This window comes from Falco rusticolus, chromosome 5 (assembly GCF_015220075.1).
Source record: "Falco rusticolus isolate bFalRus1 chromosome 5, bFalRus1.pri, whole genome shotgun sequence".
In the NCBI taxonomy this organism is placed as follows: domain Eukaryota; kingdom Metazoa; phylum Chordata; class Aves; order Falconiformes; family Falconidae; genus Falco; species Falco rusticolus.
This window is the reverse complement of record NC_051191.1, coordinates 68794959-68813529: the sequence shown is the minus strand read 5'-3', so window position 1 is coordinate 68813529 and position 18571 is coordinate 68794959. Positions and strand designations below refer to the sequence as shown.

General features: G+C 39.3%; 1 protein-coding gene across 15 annotated transcripts in view; it reads right to left on the bottom strand.

Moving 5' to 3' along the window:
* CACNA1C (calcium voltage-gated channel subunit alpha1 C) overlaps positions 1 to 18571 on the bottom strand; it is a 441719-nt gene that overhangs the window by 163510 nt on the left and 259638 nt on the right. For all 15 annotated transcript variants that reach the window (XM_037387928.1, XM_037387931.1, XM_037387930.1 and 12 more), the window contains exons 6-7: positions 8040 to 8201; positions 5920 to 6116 (exon numbers count right to left, since the gene is read on the bottom strand). In XM_037387928.1, the coding sequence (XP_037243825.1) occupies positions 5920 to 6116; positions 8040 to 8201 (359 nt within the window). The remainder of the gene's footprint in view (positions 1 to 5919; positions 6117 to 8039; positions 8202 to 18571) is intronic.

The following is an 18571-nucleotide window of genomic DNA, read 5'->3' as shown; positions in this document are numbered from 1 at the left end:
GAAAGCCTTACTAATTCAAGCTTAAGTGCTGCAAGAATAAAGGGTTAGAAGGAAAAACACAGCTGGTGAAAATTGGGGGTTGCAGCTCTGCGTTTAATGTCTTCCACTTTGTGGCAATATCTGTATTCCTCACATCATCTTCCTCATTGGCTGCACAGGCTGCAGGGGGATGAGAAAAGCTACAAGATATGTCAATGCTGTCAACAAAGTAAATTATATCTGTTGTTCAGTTTGTTCCATTTTGATTTCATGATGGGAATTGTAAAGGTGACTGTAAGCTCAATTTTCAAGTTTTTTAGTGACTTGGAAGTATGATCTCACAGATTCAGAGATGGAGGGACCTTCTAGGACAGCCTGTTTAAGCCACTACATCTACATATGCTACTCTGTCTTTGGGGATGTGATGCTTCTGAATATTTTCACTGATTCAATCTCACTACGTTGTGGCTCTCACTACATTGTGGTGGCTCTACTGCACTGTTTTAGACTACTAAAATGTTTTCTTGCCTAGGGATTGGGCAATACCAAGGATCGTTCAGTTAAATTTGAGAGAGTCAACTTCTGTGCCAGTTTAGGCATCTCTTCCAGGGACAGGTTACTGCCCTGGATCTCATCCAGACCTGGCTTTTGTCCATCTGTAATAATAGCACACTCTTTAGTTTACAGTTAGGACCTTGAGGTAAACTGTCCCTGGAGGTACTGCATGTTATTTTCAGAGACTTAACCAATATTCTGACGTGTTGTCCAAATGACATGGGACAAAGCCAATACTTCAAAAACAATGGCAGGCTCAAGGCTGCTCATTATTAAAAATCATCAAGCAGATCAAGTAGAATTACTTAATCCTAGAATTCAAGCTGTAATGAGCAAGCTGTATGCAGAACATCTCAGGATCAGGTTCTCCACTGCCCAGCAGCATGAATAGCCCAATGCAACAACGTATGGTTGCATTTTGCACTTGCTCTGCATTCTGTTTTCATTTATATATATGATTTCTTAGACGCAGGGGAGTGGAGAGACCAGGCAAATAAAACTGAGGCTGCAGTGGGCAGTTTTGCATGCAGTGTCACAGGGCTCCAGCTGCTGAAAGCACATTCCACACAAAGATGAAAGCCTTTCTAGAGACAGGGCTCTGTCCGACTTCCATTTAACTCAGAAGCGAAGCTTCCCCTGAAGGACAGTAACAAACTGATTAAAGATAATCAAAGAGAAGCTCCATTAGGGAAGTTTGAAAGTACTGAATTGGCTTAGATTAGAAAAAGATTAAGGGAATACTACAATTTCTTAAACAGGATGTTACAAACTGCATAGGGATTAATTTTCTTCCTAAGTCAACAAAACAGTAAGAAATAATGGACTGCAGCAGAGACAGATTACAAAATACCAAATGACCCAATTTGTAACATTTGGATTTGCATCTGCTGCTGGAAGTTTCCAAGACTGAGGGGTCTTCAGAAATGGGCCTTGGTGCCTGCACAATGGAGCAAGCTGCTAATGCTGGCTGACCATACATTAAAGAGAGTTTTGAGAATAGTAAGCTGGATCTTTCTACAATGCATAGGAAAAAATATGATGTGACGTATCATAAAAGGTGCTTGTCTACTCAAATGATTCTATAAACTGACTGTGTATGAGACAAAGCCACCTGGCAGCTACACTGGGATGAAGTAAACCTCGTAAGACTGAGGCAGTGTAGGAGACGTGCTTCTGTAAACACTTAACGCTCCCTCCACAAAGATCAATTCTTCAGTGAAGAGTCAGCAAGGCTGTTTTGCACAGATTTTCATCCTGTCCAATATAGTTATTTCACACTAAAAATTTGGCTCCTTATAAGTAATTATCTTACTTGCCATTGTAGCAGTGTCAAACTGTTTTCCCTAACATTTTTCTTTCACATTTCAAAAGAAGCCAATCTACTCACAAGTTTTATAAGCTGAGTGAGAGAGGAGATTGAAAAGTGTATTGATCCTATTGATGTCAAGTCCTTCTAGGGAATAAAAGTTTACTGCTTTCCTGTCTCTGATTATCTCTTTGTGGGGATGTGGATCACAAGCTGGGAAATAGTACTCCATGAGAGAGAAGACAGGCTTCACTACAGAGTTAAGAAGCTGGAGAAGGCACGAAGGGAAGCATAAAGAAGGAAACAGGAAACTGAAGGTAAAATTGGAAGAGCTATTAAGTGGGTTAGGAGTCCAGGGTTTGTGGAAGGTCATACAGCTTTCTAACTTCTAAACATGCAGGTTTAACCTTGCAAAGTGTGGCACAAGACAGACATAGGTTTCATGAAATTCCTAGTATATTTTTCAGGGCAACATGCTGAAATGTGCTAAGCTCTCTCCATTCCCACTGAGAGGAATGCAGAGACTGAGGTACCTTTCAAAAGCTGTTTTTCAGAAAATAGGAAGATATAATTGAAAAGCACTTATAGAAAAGTTCAAACCAAGGGAATTGCTCCATTGTCCATACATTTCCAGCCAAGTAATTCAGCCCAGAGCTTTATCTGTTGTTCTGCTGAGTTTTAGGTCAGGCTCCTGTTTTCACATTTAAGGAGGGAGCAAACAAAACTCCCTACATCCACATGTATGTCCTTGGAAGACTCTATCACAACAGACACCAAGGCCCTGATTAGGCACCTGTAAGCTCTCATGTTGTACCCATGAATGCATGTGGAAAATCTCAACAGCATGATCAAGATTTAACAAAATAGAAGGTGAGATTTTGACATTTTGAAATTAACTGGAATTTTACCATTGACCCCAGCAGGACCCCAGACTCAAAGCTAGTATTTACCCTGTGTTGTAGAGGGGCTAAGAACCTAACAGTCCGCTTGAAATTTGAATGGCCAGTACTTTTAATATTAACCCAGTAGCTTACATCATTAAGTTTAAGGAATGACCTCTGAAAATCATCACCTAAAATTTTCAGCTACAAAATTGACTGATTTGCAGGCAACATTTCCTTACACTGTTCTTTCATCTGTACTTTGCTTTCAGTGTAAAATGGACAACTAAGTATCTCAAGATGTAGTTGGAGAGAGGGGATCTTTAAGTCTGGATTTCTAAATTAATAAGCTGTGCAGATTTATTTCCTAATAAAGTAAATTTTAATTTCCATGACCTCACTGTGGATTTAGGAGATTTTTCAAAGTGTTGTCTACTTGAGAAGAAAATGGCCTCCTATTTCTGCACTCCTGTGGAGATGCAGCCCCCAACGGGTTGTCTACAAGCACTCTTCCTTGGCTGAAAAGGCAAAGGCCAGGGAGTAGAGTTATAACTGAGTCAGACTTCACTAAAGAAACAATGAAGGGGCTTACACTAAGTTTAAAATAGATATTTATATCCTACCCCACTTACTAAATTCTTCCTTCACTCTCAGAAATTGAAATGTTGCATCTTTTCTATTCTTTACTATCCAGAAGTACTCTTCCTTTTGATCTGGCTAGCTTAAGCTAGAATGCTCTTTTCATGGACTGGAAAGGTTACTGCACAAACCAGAATAGATACGGTTTGAAATAGCCACAATTACAGTGGGAATGTTTACAGACTGCTTCTACATATAAGTATTAAAGCCACAATGCTTCTCATAGGTGTGCCCTGTAGTAATTGCCCAGTCAACATCTGCCCCCAGAGTAGCACAGACCCCTCTGCAGAAGGAAATATGCATCGCATCTCAGATACCTTCTTTGCCATATGGCAAACACTGATCAGAGCTGACTTCTATCCACTTTGTCAATATAACACAAAGAGGCAAAAAGACATGAGACAATAGTGCTCTTAGGATTGTTTACAGCAGTTTAACAATGTCTGCCAGCTCAGGTGTTCAGGTATTTACTAAAACTTTGTATTTCATGGCCTTTAAACGCAAGTGATATATCTTTTTCTGTACAAACTGTAATTCCACCTCCTTAATTACTGAAATCTTATCTGCAGTGCTAACTCTTAACTTTTATAGTCTTGTCTAGGAATAACTGGGAACTGCTGATAACAAATAAGCCTTTTGTTTCCAAAGCAAGCATTCTATCAAAGCCATACTATAAAAGGCTAAATATATGGATGCCCCTAACAATAATGACCATAAATGTATATTAATTGCAGGTCTCAGTTCATCACACTGTCTCTAAAGAAAAAGCTCAGAAAATTGGTGAAAAAAGCTGACAATACCAAACAAAAACCAACAGTTAAAATCCAGGTTGTTGCAGGAACACCATAAAATAATCAGAACATCTGCAGCAGTCATGATAGAAAATCATTTAGCAGTGAGTATATGCTTTTGGCTCCTGTTATTAGGTAACTGATAGCTGAGTTCTGCATGATTCACATACAGTCACTTAAATGACGCATGGACCCAAAAGGGTGGGGATTGGCACGGTCTTTCATAACACGTGCCTTTGGAGGAAATGATGGTAACTTGTGGACAGGTTTCACAATATTAAATGGTATACTCTGCCAATATTTTCGTGTTTATTTCTGATATCTTTTACACTCTCCTATTTCCCCTGAACTACCTATTAATCCTCTCAATCACAAAAAGACTGGAGGAATGTGAGCTAAATGTGATAAAAAACAAGTATGATATATATAGTCACAGCTGAGCTGTGACGTGGTTTTGCCCAGTTCCTTTTCTGACTCTGCTTCTGTTCTTCCTCATTATTTTTTTAATCTATACCCTCTTTTCAAATAAAGGCAATTTTTGTGCTCTGAGACCCAGACTCTTCTTGTGGCTTAATCTCTACTCTTTATCTTAGGCATTAGAAGGAAGCTAGAGTCACAATTCTAATCTAAATTTACAAGGATAAAGAGACAACTGCTTGCTGTTCCACACAGAGAATATCTATTGCAGATAAGCTAAATCTTCAAAGGGAAATCTTGTAAACTCTAACTCACTGGTGGGTAGAAGGCAGCTTCTGGCTCATGTTTAAGAGAGAAGCTGATGTTGATTAACAGTGCAAGCTGCCTCAGTCCAGATTATCCTTTTGTGTGCTTTAGGTCCTCTTGAGTTAAATTCCATCATGCATTGTAGCACATCTTACCACCTTGGAGAACCAGGTGTCATAATATGCCAGTCTTCAAAGTTAGTCACAGTCCAGGTTAGCCTTCACAGGCAAGACTGATCGGTGTGTGAATTAAATTCCTGAACCATAAGGTATTGCTGCAAAAGTTGATGGCAAGAGCGGAATCCAGAAAGACGTTTATATCTGGTTTACAGGTGAAGGCTAAGCAGGATTTTAACTCCAACAGTATAATTGTATTGCTGCTGAATTTCCCAACATTAGGAATTACAAAGTAGCAACTAAAGCTACTGAAACTTCCAGAATTAGGGCAAAGGACAAGATGAGACTGTATTTAGATTAAAGATAATATAATGTTTTGACTAAATGTGTAACCGTGATCGGTATCAATACCAGAGTTAGAAGACTTTATTGTAATACTATTATGATAAAAGTCCTAATCAGGGGCAGTACCATCATGAAAAGGGATTTGTGAGGCCTTTCTTGTAAAACCTATGAGCTGATCAGCGCAGTGCCTTTGTAACACTAATGCCATGGGTAGAGCACGCAGTTATCTGTCACAAATACTTTTACATCAGTAATCTGGAGATGTACGAGATATTCCACTCCTGCAGAGAGAGTCTTTACATGACATTCTGCTCAACAAAGGTACATTGCAAATCTTCAAACCAATAAGCCACGTGCCATCTATCAACATTAAAATATCAACAGAAAGTCAAAATTTACATTTGATTTAACTTTGCCAGATAAATCCTCCCATTTTCCCCACTAATATTATTAATTAACTAAATCTCCATGCTAGCAACCATGCCTTCACTATATAGAACAAGAAAGAAAGCAAAAGCCCTGAAGTTTCAACATAGCTGTAGTAGATAAGCAGGCCTTTCAGGTTATCATTTTCGGATACGTACCCAGTACAGTACATCTGTCCAGCCCTCCATTGTGATGCACTGAAACACCGTCAGCATGGCAAAAGCAAAATTGTCAAAGTTCGTAATGCCGTGCTTAGGTCCCTCCCAGCCTGCTTTGCACTCTGTGCCATTCTGACACTGCCGCCCATGCGCAGACTGGGGGGCACAGGGAGATGGATCATCTTCTGCAGGTGTATCTTAAAGGAGAGGAGGGAGAAAAAGGAGATGAAGAGAACTAATTGCTGTTTGACACACTATGATAAGTGAGTGAAGTATATCTGATTTTAACAGATTCATTTTGTAGTTGATTTGACAGATTTTTCTAGGAATACACAAGCAACTACATTCATTTTAATGGGCAGAGGGATGTTTTGCTATGCTTCACTTTCTTTTTGTAAAACTAATGGCCAAGCTGTCAAATTTTACAGTCAAAACTGAGATGGACTTTTTTTTAAAGCATATCCTCATATAAGGAAGAAATCATGCCTTTCAACTTGAGAGGGAATATTCAATCAAGTGCGTTACATTTCTTTAGGCTGCATGTTATGACCAGTGTTTTCATACTTCAGTCACTGGCATTTGGGTTAGTCTTGGAAGGGAACTCCAGCACGCACTGGCGCTGCGTTGAAGGAGGCTGAACTCCTGTGGCAGACAGGCTTCAGTGCTCTGGAGATAGGTTGATATGGTGGTGAGCCACTGCTAAATTACAGCAGAGAGTGTCTGGGGCTCTGCTCTTTCAGAGTCTAGAAGCTGTGTGGCAGTTTATCATTAGTACAGCGGCACTCAGAAGCTCTATAAGACCACTGCTCGATTATCCACCCCTTACTCTGTACAGGTGTTTCTAAAGGTCTGAGAACCCATACACCAAGCCTGCCTAAATGCTTTGATATATGAAAAATGCCATAAAAGACATTTTTATATGCATAAAACCTCTTGCAATAGGATTTTTTTAAATACACATATTTCAGAGCTTGGTGCTACATTTATAACAGATACAGGTATGTATGTGTGTGGGAGCAGGTAATTATGTTTGTTTCTCATCTTACATGGCAAAAAAATGCAGTTTTCCAAGAGTTATGATCACATTTTCGTTATTAAAAAGCATGCCAGAAACAGCAATATTAGAATTAGAGGTTGTAATGTAAATAATTCCAGACAGTAAGGGGAAAGATACACTTCAAAGGTATAAACCAGACTGACAATTCATTATAGTTCTAGCATCATTTCCAGAAAATGACATCTGCTGACTTTATAAACCCAGAAAATACAGAACTTCTGAAACAATTTCCTATGATACAATATTTTTTTTGGTTATGAGCTGAACTGGATCCTAGACATTAGCACCCACGACCACATGGGAAATCACTGCTGTTCAAGTTCAGTAAATCAAAGGAGAAAGAGCAGATGATTAGATAAGTGAGTGACAATACAATTGAATTATTTTGAAATTTGAATATTTCTTTCTGTAAATAATTTGAAAGTTATTTCTTGCTAGACTTCATGCAAAAAGTTTTTTCCGATTAATATAATTTTGCTTTTTTACTAGCTGCACTTCTAACCACAGTCACAGTCTGTGATTAAAAAAAAGGATACTACTGGGCCTCAATTAGATATTCCTTTACAGTGATACTGGTTTACAATGACTATGTATTTGTGTACAAGATTAATAATAAAATGTAAGAGTTGTTCATTTTCCCGATGCCATCTCATTTGTAGCTCAGTCTGCTAGTGGTGAACATCACTACTTTAGTGTTGCTTGAGCCTTTGGGTGATTTGTTAAGGAACTTAGGCTGGCTTGTAGTACCAAAGGCCCACATTAAAAAGTCCACTGCTGTGTTTGGCAGGAATTCAGACAGTTTTACATACAGCCTTTACAGTCAGGCCAACAACTAAGCGCCCAAGATGAACAACCTAAACTCAGTGCTGGAGACAGTCTTTCTGTATCAAAGGTGATTCATAACCAAGAAGCAGAACAGTGGAACCACCACTGTGAAACCCCAAAACAAGTACACAGCACAGAGCAACAGCCGCCTGTGTCCTGTGCCAGCACAAATGCCCCACTGTGTATGAGGAAAGCCTCCCTCAGAAAGTCTTTGTGTGCACGACAGTGTTTCCCTTACCTATCAGTCCCCCTTGAACATGGTAGCAGGTCTTATGCATCTTCCCCATGAATAACTCCAGTCCAATGATGGCATAGATAATAATGACAAACAGCACCAGCAGGGCAATGTGCAACAAAGGGACCATGGCCTTGATAATTGAATTTAAAACCACCTGGAGACCTGCAGAGAGAACAGAAGGAAGCACTTACCAGCAAGAAACAGAATTTAGAGACTTTATAAATAATATGTCATTTTTTATCTCATTCCCCTTCACTGAACTCATTATCTTGATGATTATAAGATGTACATTTACGTATCACGTTCCTCCAGAAGATCTCCAACATTTCACAAATTTACCATTGCACCCTGGATCACAGACTAAAGTAAAGCAGCTATTACCTTACCTGTCACCAAAATACCACTGCCCTGGGGAGGGAACACATTAGCTATTTTGCCTGTTCTTGAAAACCAGACCTAAGGTGTTCCCCAGATGGTACTGAGGAGAGTTAAAGCATGGGAAAACCAAAGAACAACCAGAACTGAAGCAGGACAAGGACAGTGGGAACACGCAAGTAGGTAAGTGCTGGGGTACCATAGAGCTGCACTCCAGAGCATGGGGAAAGATGCCAAATTGAAACCATGTCCCTACTCTGATTCTGGGTCTGTCCAGAGGTCCAACCAGTGTCAGGCAGCACCTGAGATGCTGAAGGAGCATCAAACCCATACCGACTGAGAGCTCCCAGCCCTCTTAGGATCTCCCTGCAGTCCAACTTCAGTCTGAACAGAGGGAAAGTCAGAACCAGCAGTGCTGGTTTTGCCCCAAGATTCAGGGATCACTCTGTAACAGAGATTGTCCAGGTCCCTAGAAAGGGGTATGAACAAAATATTATTACATGGCTGTTAAGGCATGAGGCTGGTATGAGACACAATCATGAGCGAGCCAAACACTTCCAGAATGGCATAGGGAAGGTGACTTGTACCAGTTTGCTGAAGTGCTAAGCAGCTCTACCCTCAGATGCAGTTGACTCAAGCTGCAGATGCATGGGCCTGCCTCTGTCTCCTCCTCATTTGTAAAACCAGAATAACAAAGCCAGCATCACAAACCTTTAGTAAGGATTTGCATTTACAAATGTCTTAAATTTGTTATCACTGGTAGCAGTGATGGCAACAACTGTCACTGGCAAGTTATTAATGTTGGAAGTATTGAGAGACCTCTAGAACTCTATCTTCTACAAATAGCCAGATCAGAACAATTACGAGCTCATGATTTTGCAATGATTGAGCACCAGAAGCCATTAATGTCTCCTGCAAATGCTGTCATCTCCTCAGGGAAGTTGATATTAGCTGTGATTTTTGAAAAAAGTGATTCATGAGTTGTGAATGTCTGTTATACATCTGCCAAGAGAGTTTGCGATAACTATTAACTTTTAAAATCTATCATCTAAGATCTTACATTTTCATTTTTATTGCTTTTTTTAAAAAAAAATAATTTAAATACTTTCTAAAAGGGATGACGCATGTCTTGACAAGCACTTCCACTTGTAGACAATCCACTTGTCAATTCACAGCTAAGGCTGTGCCTCTGCATTTTCTCCCCAGCCATGTAGGAACGCAGCAGAAGCAACCAAAAGGTGGTATCAGCTGCCAGGCCAGTAAGATCATTCACTAACTGCTATTAATCCAAAGGTGGCTACTAGCATCCCTCTAGTCAGAACATTTTTTTAGGTGTCTGCAGTCAGTTCAGTCACCTGTTAATGGTTCATGCTACTATCCAAAGGGAGTGATATTCAGTATGAAACATTCTGGCTTTCATAAAGAGATCCTTGCACGAAGTACAATACTGCCAGGATTAAAACTCATCCAGTGCAAGAGTGGGCCATTCTGCTTGCTCAAAGTTACCTCTAGGTAACTTATTCTGGATAAGCAATGTCTCTGGGGAAATAATATTGCTGTGATTACGTGAGGCAGTCAGCCTTTCTCCCTAGATAGTCACCTCATTCAGTCTACTAATTCTAAATATATACAGAAGATTGATTGCAGTCCACATCAACATCACTCCAATACTTTACAGCAGTTGAGAATGTTACATTCACCAGAAAATTAAAACGATGTCCCACCTTCTCCCAAACAAGGTATAATACAAGAAAGTTAAAAGACTACAGATGGCTATGAACCTGAAAAAACCCAAAAACTTTGCAGATTGAAATATTTGTAAGTTCAAATAAATCTACACAAAAGTGAAGAAAGGCCTCTAATTTAAGTGATTTTAGGAGTCTTATTAATCCAAAATGTAGCCAAGATTACAAAGTTAAGAGTTCTAATAAAATGTCTGATGTAATTTACCCTTAATTATTGTTATTAATTGATTTAATATTCATCATAGGATATACCCAGTGCTCTTGAGAGGGTACTGAGGACAGACACAATTTTGAACAAAAAGCTCTTTCATTTTGAATACAGCTTCATTATCACCCACACCATGGAAGTGCTTCAGTGTACTACAGATGTCCAGAGAAGATAACACCCGCACAAACCAATGCCCTTTGTGTTAACAAAGCAGTGTTTGTGAAATCAAAGGCTTGCACCCTAACCATGAGATGACAAGAGTTTTAGACAGTCTAGGGGAACATGTACCACCAGAACATTTACAGGAGCTTCAGCTAGCTTAATTAGAGAAAAGCTTCTTGAGGATAGTAAACCAACTTAGAGCTATTGAATACTGTTAGCATGAACCGATGTGTGCTGTGCAGTACCCCGTTAGGGCAGTCCGTTTTTAAATCCACATGACTCCACTGATTAGCAAGCTTAAATACATTACCATTAAAGTATTCAGAGAGTTTCTAAAAGTTTAAAACTGCTAACTATGCAACCACTTCAGAAATGTCCTCTTAGAAGACGTAATGAATGCTACTTGTAGAAGGGCAAGGGGTATATACACATCACCACGCTCCCCGCATTGTTATTATAGCAAGGTTATTGCTGCAATATAGCTGCTGCTAGTAAATTACTTTATTCTCAGTTCAGGCAGCCACTTGCAGCATGAAAAGCTGTTGCAAGGAATGGCATGAAGAACCAAGCCTGGACAATCAGAAAAGTCAGTGTGGTAGTAAGCAGGGAGAACAGGGAGAGCAGATAAAGAAGGATTAAAGGAACTGGGGAAAGCCATGGGTAGGTCGAACAAAGAGAGATACTTTTATATTAAAAAACCCTCACGCTTCAAAACACATCAAATCTGTATTCTGAAATCTAAGAGGTGCAGATCAGTGTCTGTGGATGTTCGGATGCATTTCTAATCAGGGTAAATCAAGGCAAATTATGCCCTTACATGCAGCCACAAAGCTTTTTCTAACCAATGGTGAGAAATTCTGCACACTTGTACATGCTCTTTCCTTGAGCAGAGGCAGAAAAGAGTGTCAAACTGATATGAAAAAGACTTATCTGTCCTGTCTCAGGCATGCTCTTAATCTGTGACACACTGATATCAGCCAGTATGGGTGCTCACATACAGGGGGCAATACAATTCCACTTGTCTGACGCTTCCTGTAATACACCATTGCACACCTTTGACATTTTCTCCCTTGTGGAGGTAAGGCTTGTGCTCCTAGCAATGGGCTGTGCAGCTTATAATCATAACTAAATCAGAATGCCTGGTGACCTGATCAGGCTGCAAAGCTGTTTTTCAGGTAGGTGGTGCCAAAACTGCCTTCCCACAGCAGAGTGAAGAGCTGTTTTTTTACCACTGCTCTACAGAGGCTGGCAATGCCATCGTTGACCAACATAAATTCAGTCTCCTGAACTTATGTTCTGACAAGAAAATATAAAAATAAATGGTTTTCAAATATCTGGTATTCTAAATGTACTTATGCATTCATGGAAGCTCTCTTCATGTACTAGACCCTCTCCAGACATCTGTGAAGGCACACCATCTGCCTTAAGGAACTCACTCCAGGCTGGACAAGGAGAAAACTTCAGAGAGATTAGGGAAAGTGCCACAAAAGGGACTGTTTGCAGTTTTTCAGCCCGCGTTTTTCTTCTGTTAATAATTGAAGATCTTAAACAGCTCTTAGTATTTATTTTAAAAGCACTTCAGTTTACCTTTAAAAAAAACCATCTTGGCTGCATTCTGCTGGCAGACACTGACTCCATAAATGTTTTAGTAAGGAAAACATGTTAGTGCCATTCCCTGGGCTTACAGAATTTAGCGTTTATTTACACTGATAAAACATTTTAAATATTTATTACATGGGAACAACATTGCTTTTTATACCAGGTCAAGCCCTTTTCAGCCTCTAGAGGACTGCGTCAACCCAAAAGTTTAGGGCACAACTGGGGACTACAAGGAATACAGAAGAAAGAAGGAAAAGAGGTTGTAGGAAGCAACACTGATCGGTCTCAAAGCTATGAGAAATACGCTGTTAGGAATGCTGCAGGTATTTTAGAGCTATTATATGATGCTGATTTTCTTCCAGGAAGACAATCATGAGAGAGGCTGGTTGCTGTATCATCAGTTCAGGCAGTTATTGAAGAACGTGTTTATCTCTAGGCATGTAAGTGTCTGCACCTAAAGCAATGGGATTACCTACACACCCCATTGTGTACTTACAAGCTTTTTTGGACTTCAACCAATGCACAGCAAGATGGCACCAAAACAAAACAATCAAACAAAAAAAAAAAGTATACCAGGCCCAGCTGCTAAAATGCACTTGGCATTGTTGTGCTGTGGAACATATCCAAAGAAACTAATGGTAGGTTGGTCTCAGAAAAAAACATTTCAGCCTTTGCAAGCACAGCTCTATCTCACATTTTCAAGTGTCTTCAATTTTGGATAAAACTTGGTTTGCGGGACAGGGTGGTTTCCTGTTCTCATCATATTAGTAGTACAGATATTCAGAGAAAGCATATCCTAAGTCAAAACCCTTCATTAGTTTTGCAGGGCTATGTTCTGCTTACATCACGGTGTTGCCTGAATCAGGAGTATGAGCAGGCACAGTCTCATACAAATGACCTTCTGGGAATGAGTAGGAATAAAAGGGAAAGGAGAGGGCTTTCGACTCCATCCATCCCTCCTCCACCTCCTGATACACACACACAAACACACAGATTTTCATACTTAAGCCAGTGCCAAAGGTGTGGGAGGTAATTATTTTTCTGCTAATATAGTTCAGAAGAAAAATACTACTTTCTGCAAGCAAGGAGGAAGCAGGGGAGGATTTGTGACTCAGCACAGCGCCTGAGTCAGATCACTTCTGGGAACCACTCTTAAGTGGTAGAGTTTATGCAGCATCCCCAGCCACAAGCTAGGCCTACCCACAAATCACAGTTACTTCAGATGATACACTAAGAGACTGCCACTACAGTTATCTCTATTTCCAAAGCACAAGCAATATAACCAGTAATATTCCCCAAAGTGGATGTTTATTGCTTAATAAAATAGGCATTGGCTAAGAAAATGGAAAAATATTAAATATTCATAAATATGAAAGGCTTTATACCAATTTTAAAGGAAGCCTGGAAAAAGACAGACATTTTTATCACAAAACTGTCCACAGTCATGGCAAGATATCTTGGATAAGTACATTCTGCAATGATTTGTGAGGGAAAACAAGGACATTCTTCAGCAGTGTTGCAAAGGGAACTCATATGGCACAGTTCAGATAAGGACAGCTGTACAGTAACAATTTGGGGAGGTAGCCCCTTACTGTCTTGCTGGAGTCTTAAAATATTAGTGGCAGATTGCTAGATAAAGCAAATTCTGTGGGTGTAGTGCAGCGTTCTTTGGGCTGCAGATGTCATTTCTATTTCAAGAATAATAAAGGTGGTCTTGGAATAGGAAGGAAAGACATGACGCAGGACTAGAAAACCAGCTGAAGTGAAAAGAAAGAAAAACCAGGGAAGACAGTTTTTAAGCTGAACAGTGACTATTTTGGAGAAGGTAATGCCATCTAAACATATACAAATATACAATTCAAAACCATGTGCTGGAATGCATAAAAAAAGAAAGTTTTGGCATCTGTTCCCAACGCTCTCATTCTTCTGTTTTCAAACCATGTTTTCATTGACTTCTCAAACTGAAATACATGCACACACACAAAAGCAGATTCATACAAATGGGCATGTGTACACAAATACTATTGTTTTGTACTTGTCAAGTCTTGCAATACTGCCCTTGCCTCATTCGTTGAGGCGAGAAAGGAATAGCAGAACAAAAACAAAAGCCACAACAAAACCCAGCTCTTTCTTCTGGATCCTTTCTTCTTGGGAAGCAATTAATCTTCAATGTCCTCTGCTTGTCAGTGACCTAACATAGGCAGCCAGACAATACAGCTTGCCCTCAGCATGGTGGCCACTCAGCTGCAGTTTTTGGGTGCCTGAGGAAGATGGTTGGATAAATGTACACACTGCCTTAGGCTTTTTGCCTCTCTGCTGGAAGAAACCTCTATTACCAGTCACAGAGGCATCCCTCTCCCCTCCTGGGGACTTCAACCTTTTTTAGCAGCTTTTTTTCAAAGTATGTAAGTATTCGCTTTCTTACAAAGTTGCTTGCTGATTAGAAGACCTTGCCATCTTTCCAGTCCCAGCACATCAGATGGCTCCTACAATCTCAACTTTATTTTCCAGCCATTTGATCTTAGCTCATTTCAGCTGAGGATGAGGTCCACACAAGATATACAGACTTTGAATGTAAAAAAAAAAAAGTGGAAAAAAAGAAAAAAAAAAAAAAAGTTGTAGTGTCCCTCCCATGCAGCTACCTGCATACAGAGAAGGAGCATGGAGAGAAAAGCGGCAACTGCCTATCTGCTGAAAACTGCACATCACAGAAAAAAGACCATTTCGAGCAAAACCACAAATGAAGTTCAGTAAGTTTACTTTGAGGCTGTTTTGAACAAGGACCACAGTGTGCTGTAAAGCAGTCTTACACTGAGATGGGGGAGGGTGAGGTAAGGCATTCACTGCCCGACAGGGATTCCTAAAGATGGGCTGAAGGTAAGGCAGGTAAAGGGCATGCAGGAGTCCTGGCAGTTCCTAGGCCAGCAAGAATCAGCTGTCATGCTTTCCCAGGAAATGGCTTTAATTTTCTGCTGATGGACAATCATGGGCTCTCCAAGAAAACTGTTCTTGGGCTCATTGTAAAGGTTTTATCTATACCTAATCACTGTGAATGATCACAAATAGGAAGAACTTTTATTTGCCCCTCTCCCTGCGGAGCTATGCAAAACCAAAGTCAGTCTGGCCAGAAGACTGCGCATGTTCTTAGTGAGATGATCCATCACACTTCCACCTTTTTTTTAATTTCTTCATGTTCAAGCACAGCTGTGACAATCTTGCAAGCTGCAGTACCGGAGCAAATTTTTGATCCAGTTCTGTGCCACTGGATTCACTCACATAACTGGTATAGGAATGTGTCAAAATGCTGTACCATCTTTAGTCTGGTCAAGTGAACATAAAAACCCCCAAACCAATATATCTCAGTCTCTGAACTGAGAAAACTGAAATGATGAAAGAGCTTTGTTTCAGAATGCCAGATGTTGTTTGTACACAGCTCTGAGGAATAACTACACACATTACTGTGTCCTAAGGATGTAGTTTTTGAAACAAGGAACTATGGACACCTGTAAGTGCTAAAGCATCATGGTAACAGGAATGGGCTTCAAAGCACTTGGGTCTCAATTGTGACAGTACCAGCATTTAAGTGGAGGACTAATGACTGCTGGATTACAAATGCCTTTGTAAAGCTGCCAGAACCTCAGGATCATGAACAGCGTTATTTTTAACTGTTCATTCTCATAGCTCCCCAGGTAAGTGGACATTAGCCCCTTTTTTTTTCATCACTAAATAATCCTTCCTGTCTTACAAAGAGTCTTTTAGCTGTCTGAGCTCATTCTCCTGCTGCTCTTTCTAACTTACCACTTGTGAACAGGTTTAGAAAAGGTAAAAGCTAGCAAGGTAACAGATGTTAACAGGGATCCTGTAAATGTAGAAGTGCACCCAGAGATGATAATATTACAGTTTTGTGGTACTTGGAGAAAAATACATTGATGACAAAAATTGATCTTGCAGGTTAAATGCTCCAAGCCTATCATAACTGGCATACCATGAGCTACGCTAAGTTTTACCATCTCATGATAGAAAAAGTACAACAAAATACTGGATAAACCCTAAAACTTTCTCTTTAGATAGCTATCTATCTAGAACTGCAGCGTTGTATGTGACAAAAACAGGCTATATAGCCCCGGAGAGGAAAACTCACTCCACCTCCTAACTTCGGATAGTGCTTAATGGGCTTAGATTAGACTAAGCTCTGGAGAGACATAGATAGCATGACGTTTTCAAAATCAGTGTCATACAGGGTTTTCAGGAGAATTTTGAGAACCTAAAAATAGAAAGTTACCTGATCAGGTAAAGAAAGAATTTACGTGAACCACATGATGTGTGACCACTGCCATGTTACTGTCTTGATGCACACATGGGATTTGTTTTCTCTTTTTAAACTACTGAAAATGCTGTTAATGAAAATTCATGGTACAATGGCAAAATCCTTGAAAAGACATGGCCAGATAAATCTGAACAACTTTGCCTCTTAGTTTTAAGAAGAGAGTTTGGATTTAGGGACTCATCTTTTCAGTGGTTAATCAGTCCCAACTCAGACTACCTAAGCTCCAGCTTTTTTTATTTTCCACATTAGTAAGACTACTGCTTTTGATTTTTAGAAACCTGATTAGGCTTAAGCTCTGCTTGCAGGCATCAGATAATAAAACAGCTTTAGGGAGAAAAATGCCTTCTGATATAATAAGCAAAACCTCCCTTAGCTCACTAAGTAGCTGTTTGGACAGAAAAATTAATGGTTGCAGTTTTCACAAAAATGTATTTGTCAGACAAAAGAATGGTTCTTTATTGATATTTACTTCCTTTGTAACTTTCTTTATGACTTGCACAATTCCAAAGATTTTAGTACAGACTGCGTGCATATTGCTGGAATGCATTGGAACTAAACATTTATTTATTTTGAATTTCCTTTTACATATAATAAGCTGTCAAGAGGGAATAATAAGGCTTTCCTGCTACAAAATAAACAGCTAAATTAAATTCTTTATGATACAGAAGTCTACAAATATAAATCTGAGTGGTATTTGCCCCCCTCCAAATTACGGATTTTAAATGAAATAACAGTGTCAACACTGGAATGTGAAAAGAAAAAGATGGGCTAAAGCTTGAGTTTAAATTTTCACCTATATTTTGAGAATAGGGGTGAGATTCAACCCTAAATTCTTTCATTGGGTGCTGTTTATACTAAACAACAGAACTGTTAGATCTAAAACAGGCCTTTGTAAAGCCTGTGTGTATGGATACATGGATATACTGGTTTGATTTCTGACCAAGAAATCAAACCTGATTGAAAGGAAATTTACCTTTTGGTAACTTCCATCACATATTAAAAAACCAATATACAACAACAACCTGTGATAAAACATCAATTGCAGAAATGTGCTGAACAACAAGAAGCAACAGTTACTGCAGAAAAAAAAATCAGTAAACACAACAACCAACACAAAACAAGACAGAAATGTTAGCCAGGCTTCTAGTTTAATGTGTTAACAGTAATATAAGAGGAAACAAACCAACAGATTCTACATCTAAGATACAGAGCATTTGATATGTCCCAATTCTCAGACCAGGTGTGTACTACTGCCTTCAAAAAAGGGAAGTCCTCTGCAAGAATGGTATCTGATTGAAAGATTAGGTTCTTGAAGAAAATTTAGAGGGGAGGTTTTGTAATCTGATAATGAAATTGGATTTCTATAGATCTTTCCACTCTTGAGGAAAACAAAATTTAGTACGCCACATGAAAAAAGTGACAAAAATAGAATTTTTATATTTTCTTCTATTTATTTTATTTCATCAGCTATTTTCTGTCAAAAATGCTTCTGATGTAAAGATGTTGAGCAGCTTTAGCATTACTGAAGTTTAAAAAAAGATTTTTTGCAGAGGGCTAGCAGATGTTTTCTGAATTGTGATTGATGTGGCAAGGCAAACCAGGAAAAGATAAAAACTCAAAAAATAAGAGGCATAGCTATTCAGCCAACTCAGGAAAATAGTTGCAACAAAGGGCAAAACACATATGGGATAGGTTATTGTTACATGTGTTAAACAGGAATTGGATCTGCTTCTGGGAAAAAGGGAGATTAAGAAAGATGACTGATCTTCCCTTCTCCCTTGCAGAAAGAAAATTTTGATAAAATAACTTCGATAAAATATAAAGAGACGGGGCAAGTTAGGTGGGCTGTATTTGCCTTTGGTCAATACTTCCCTATGATCACATCAACATATGATTTGTTCCATCAGTGAACATCTTAAGCATAGAAAAGTTTATTAGTTGTTCATACCAGCCAATATTTCTGTGTTCTCAGCTAGCACAGTAATATCAAGCAGATGTAACTCAGAAGGCAGTAGCTGATATTGGAGAAGCTTGATTAAAGAGCAGAGGGAAGGTCTCCAATAGATTTATGTAGCCACTGAAATTTTAAAATATATTTCCTCAGATTTGCCTCCTC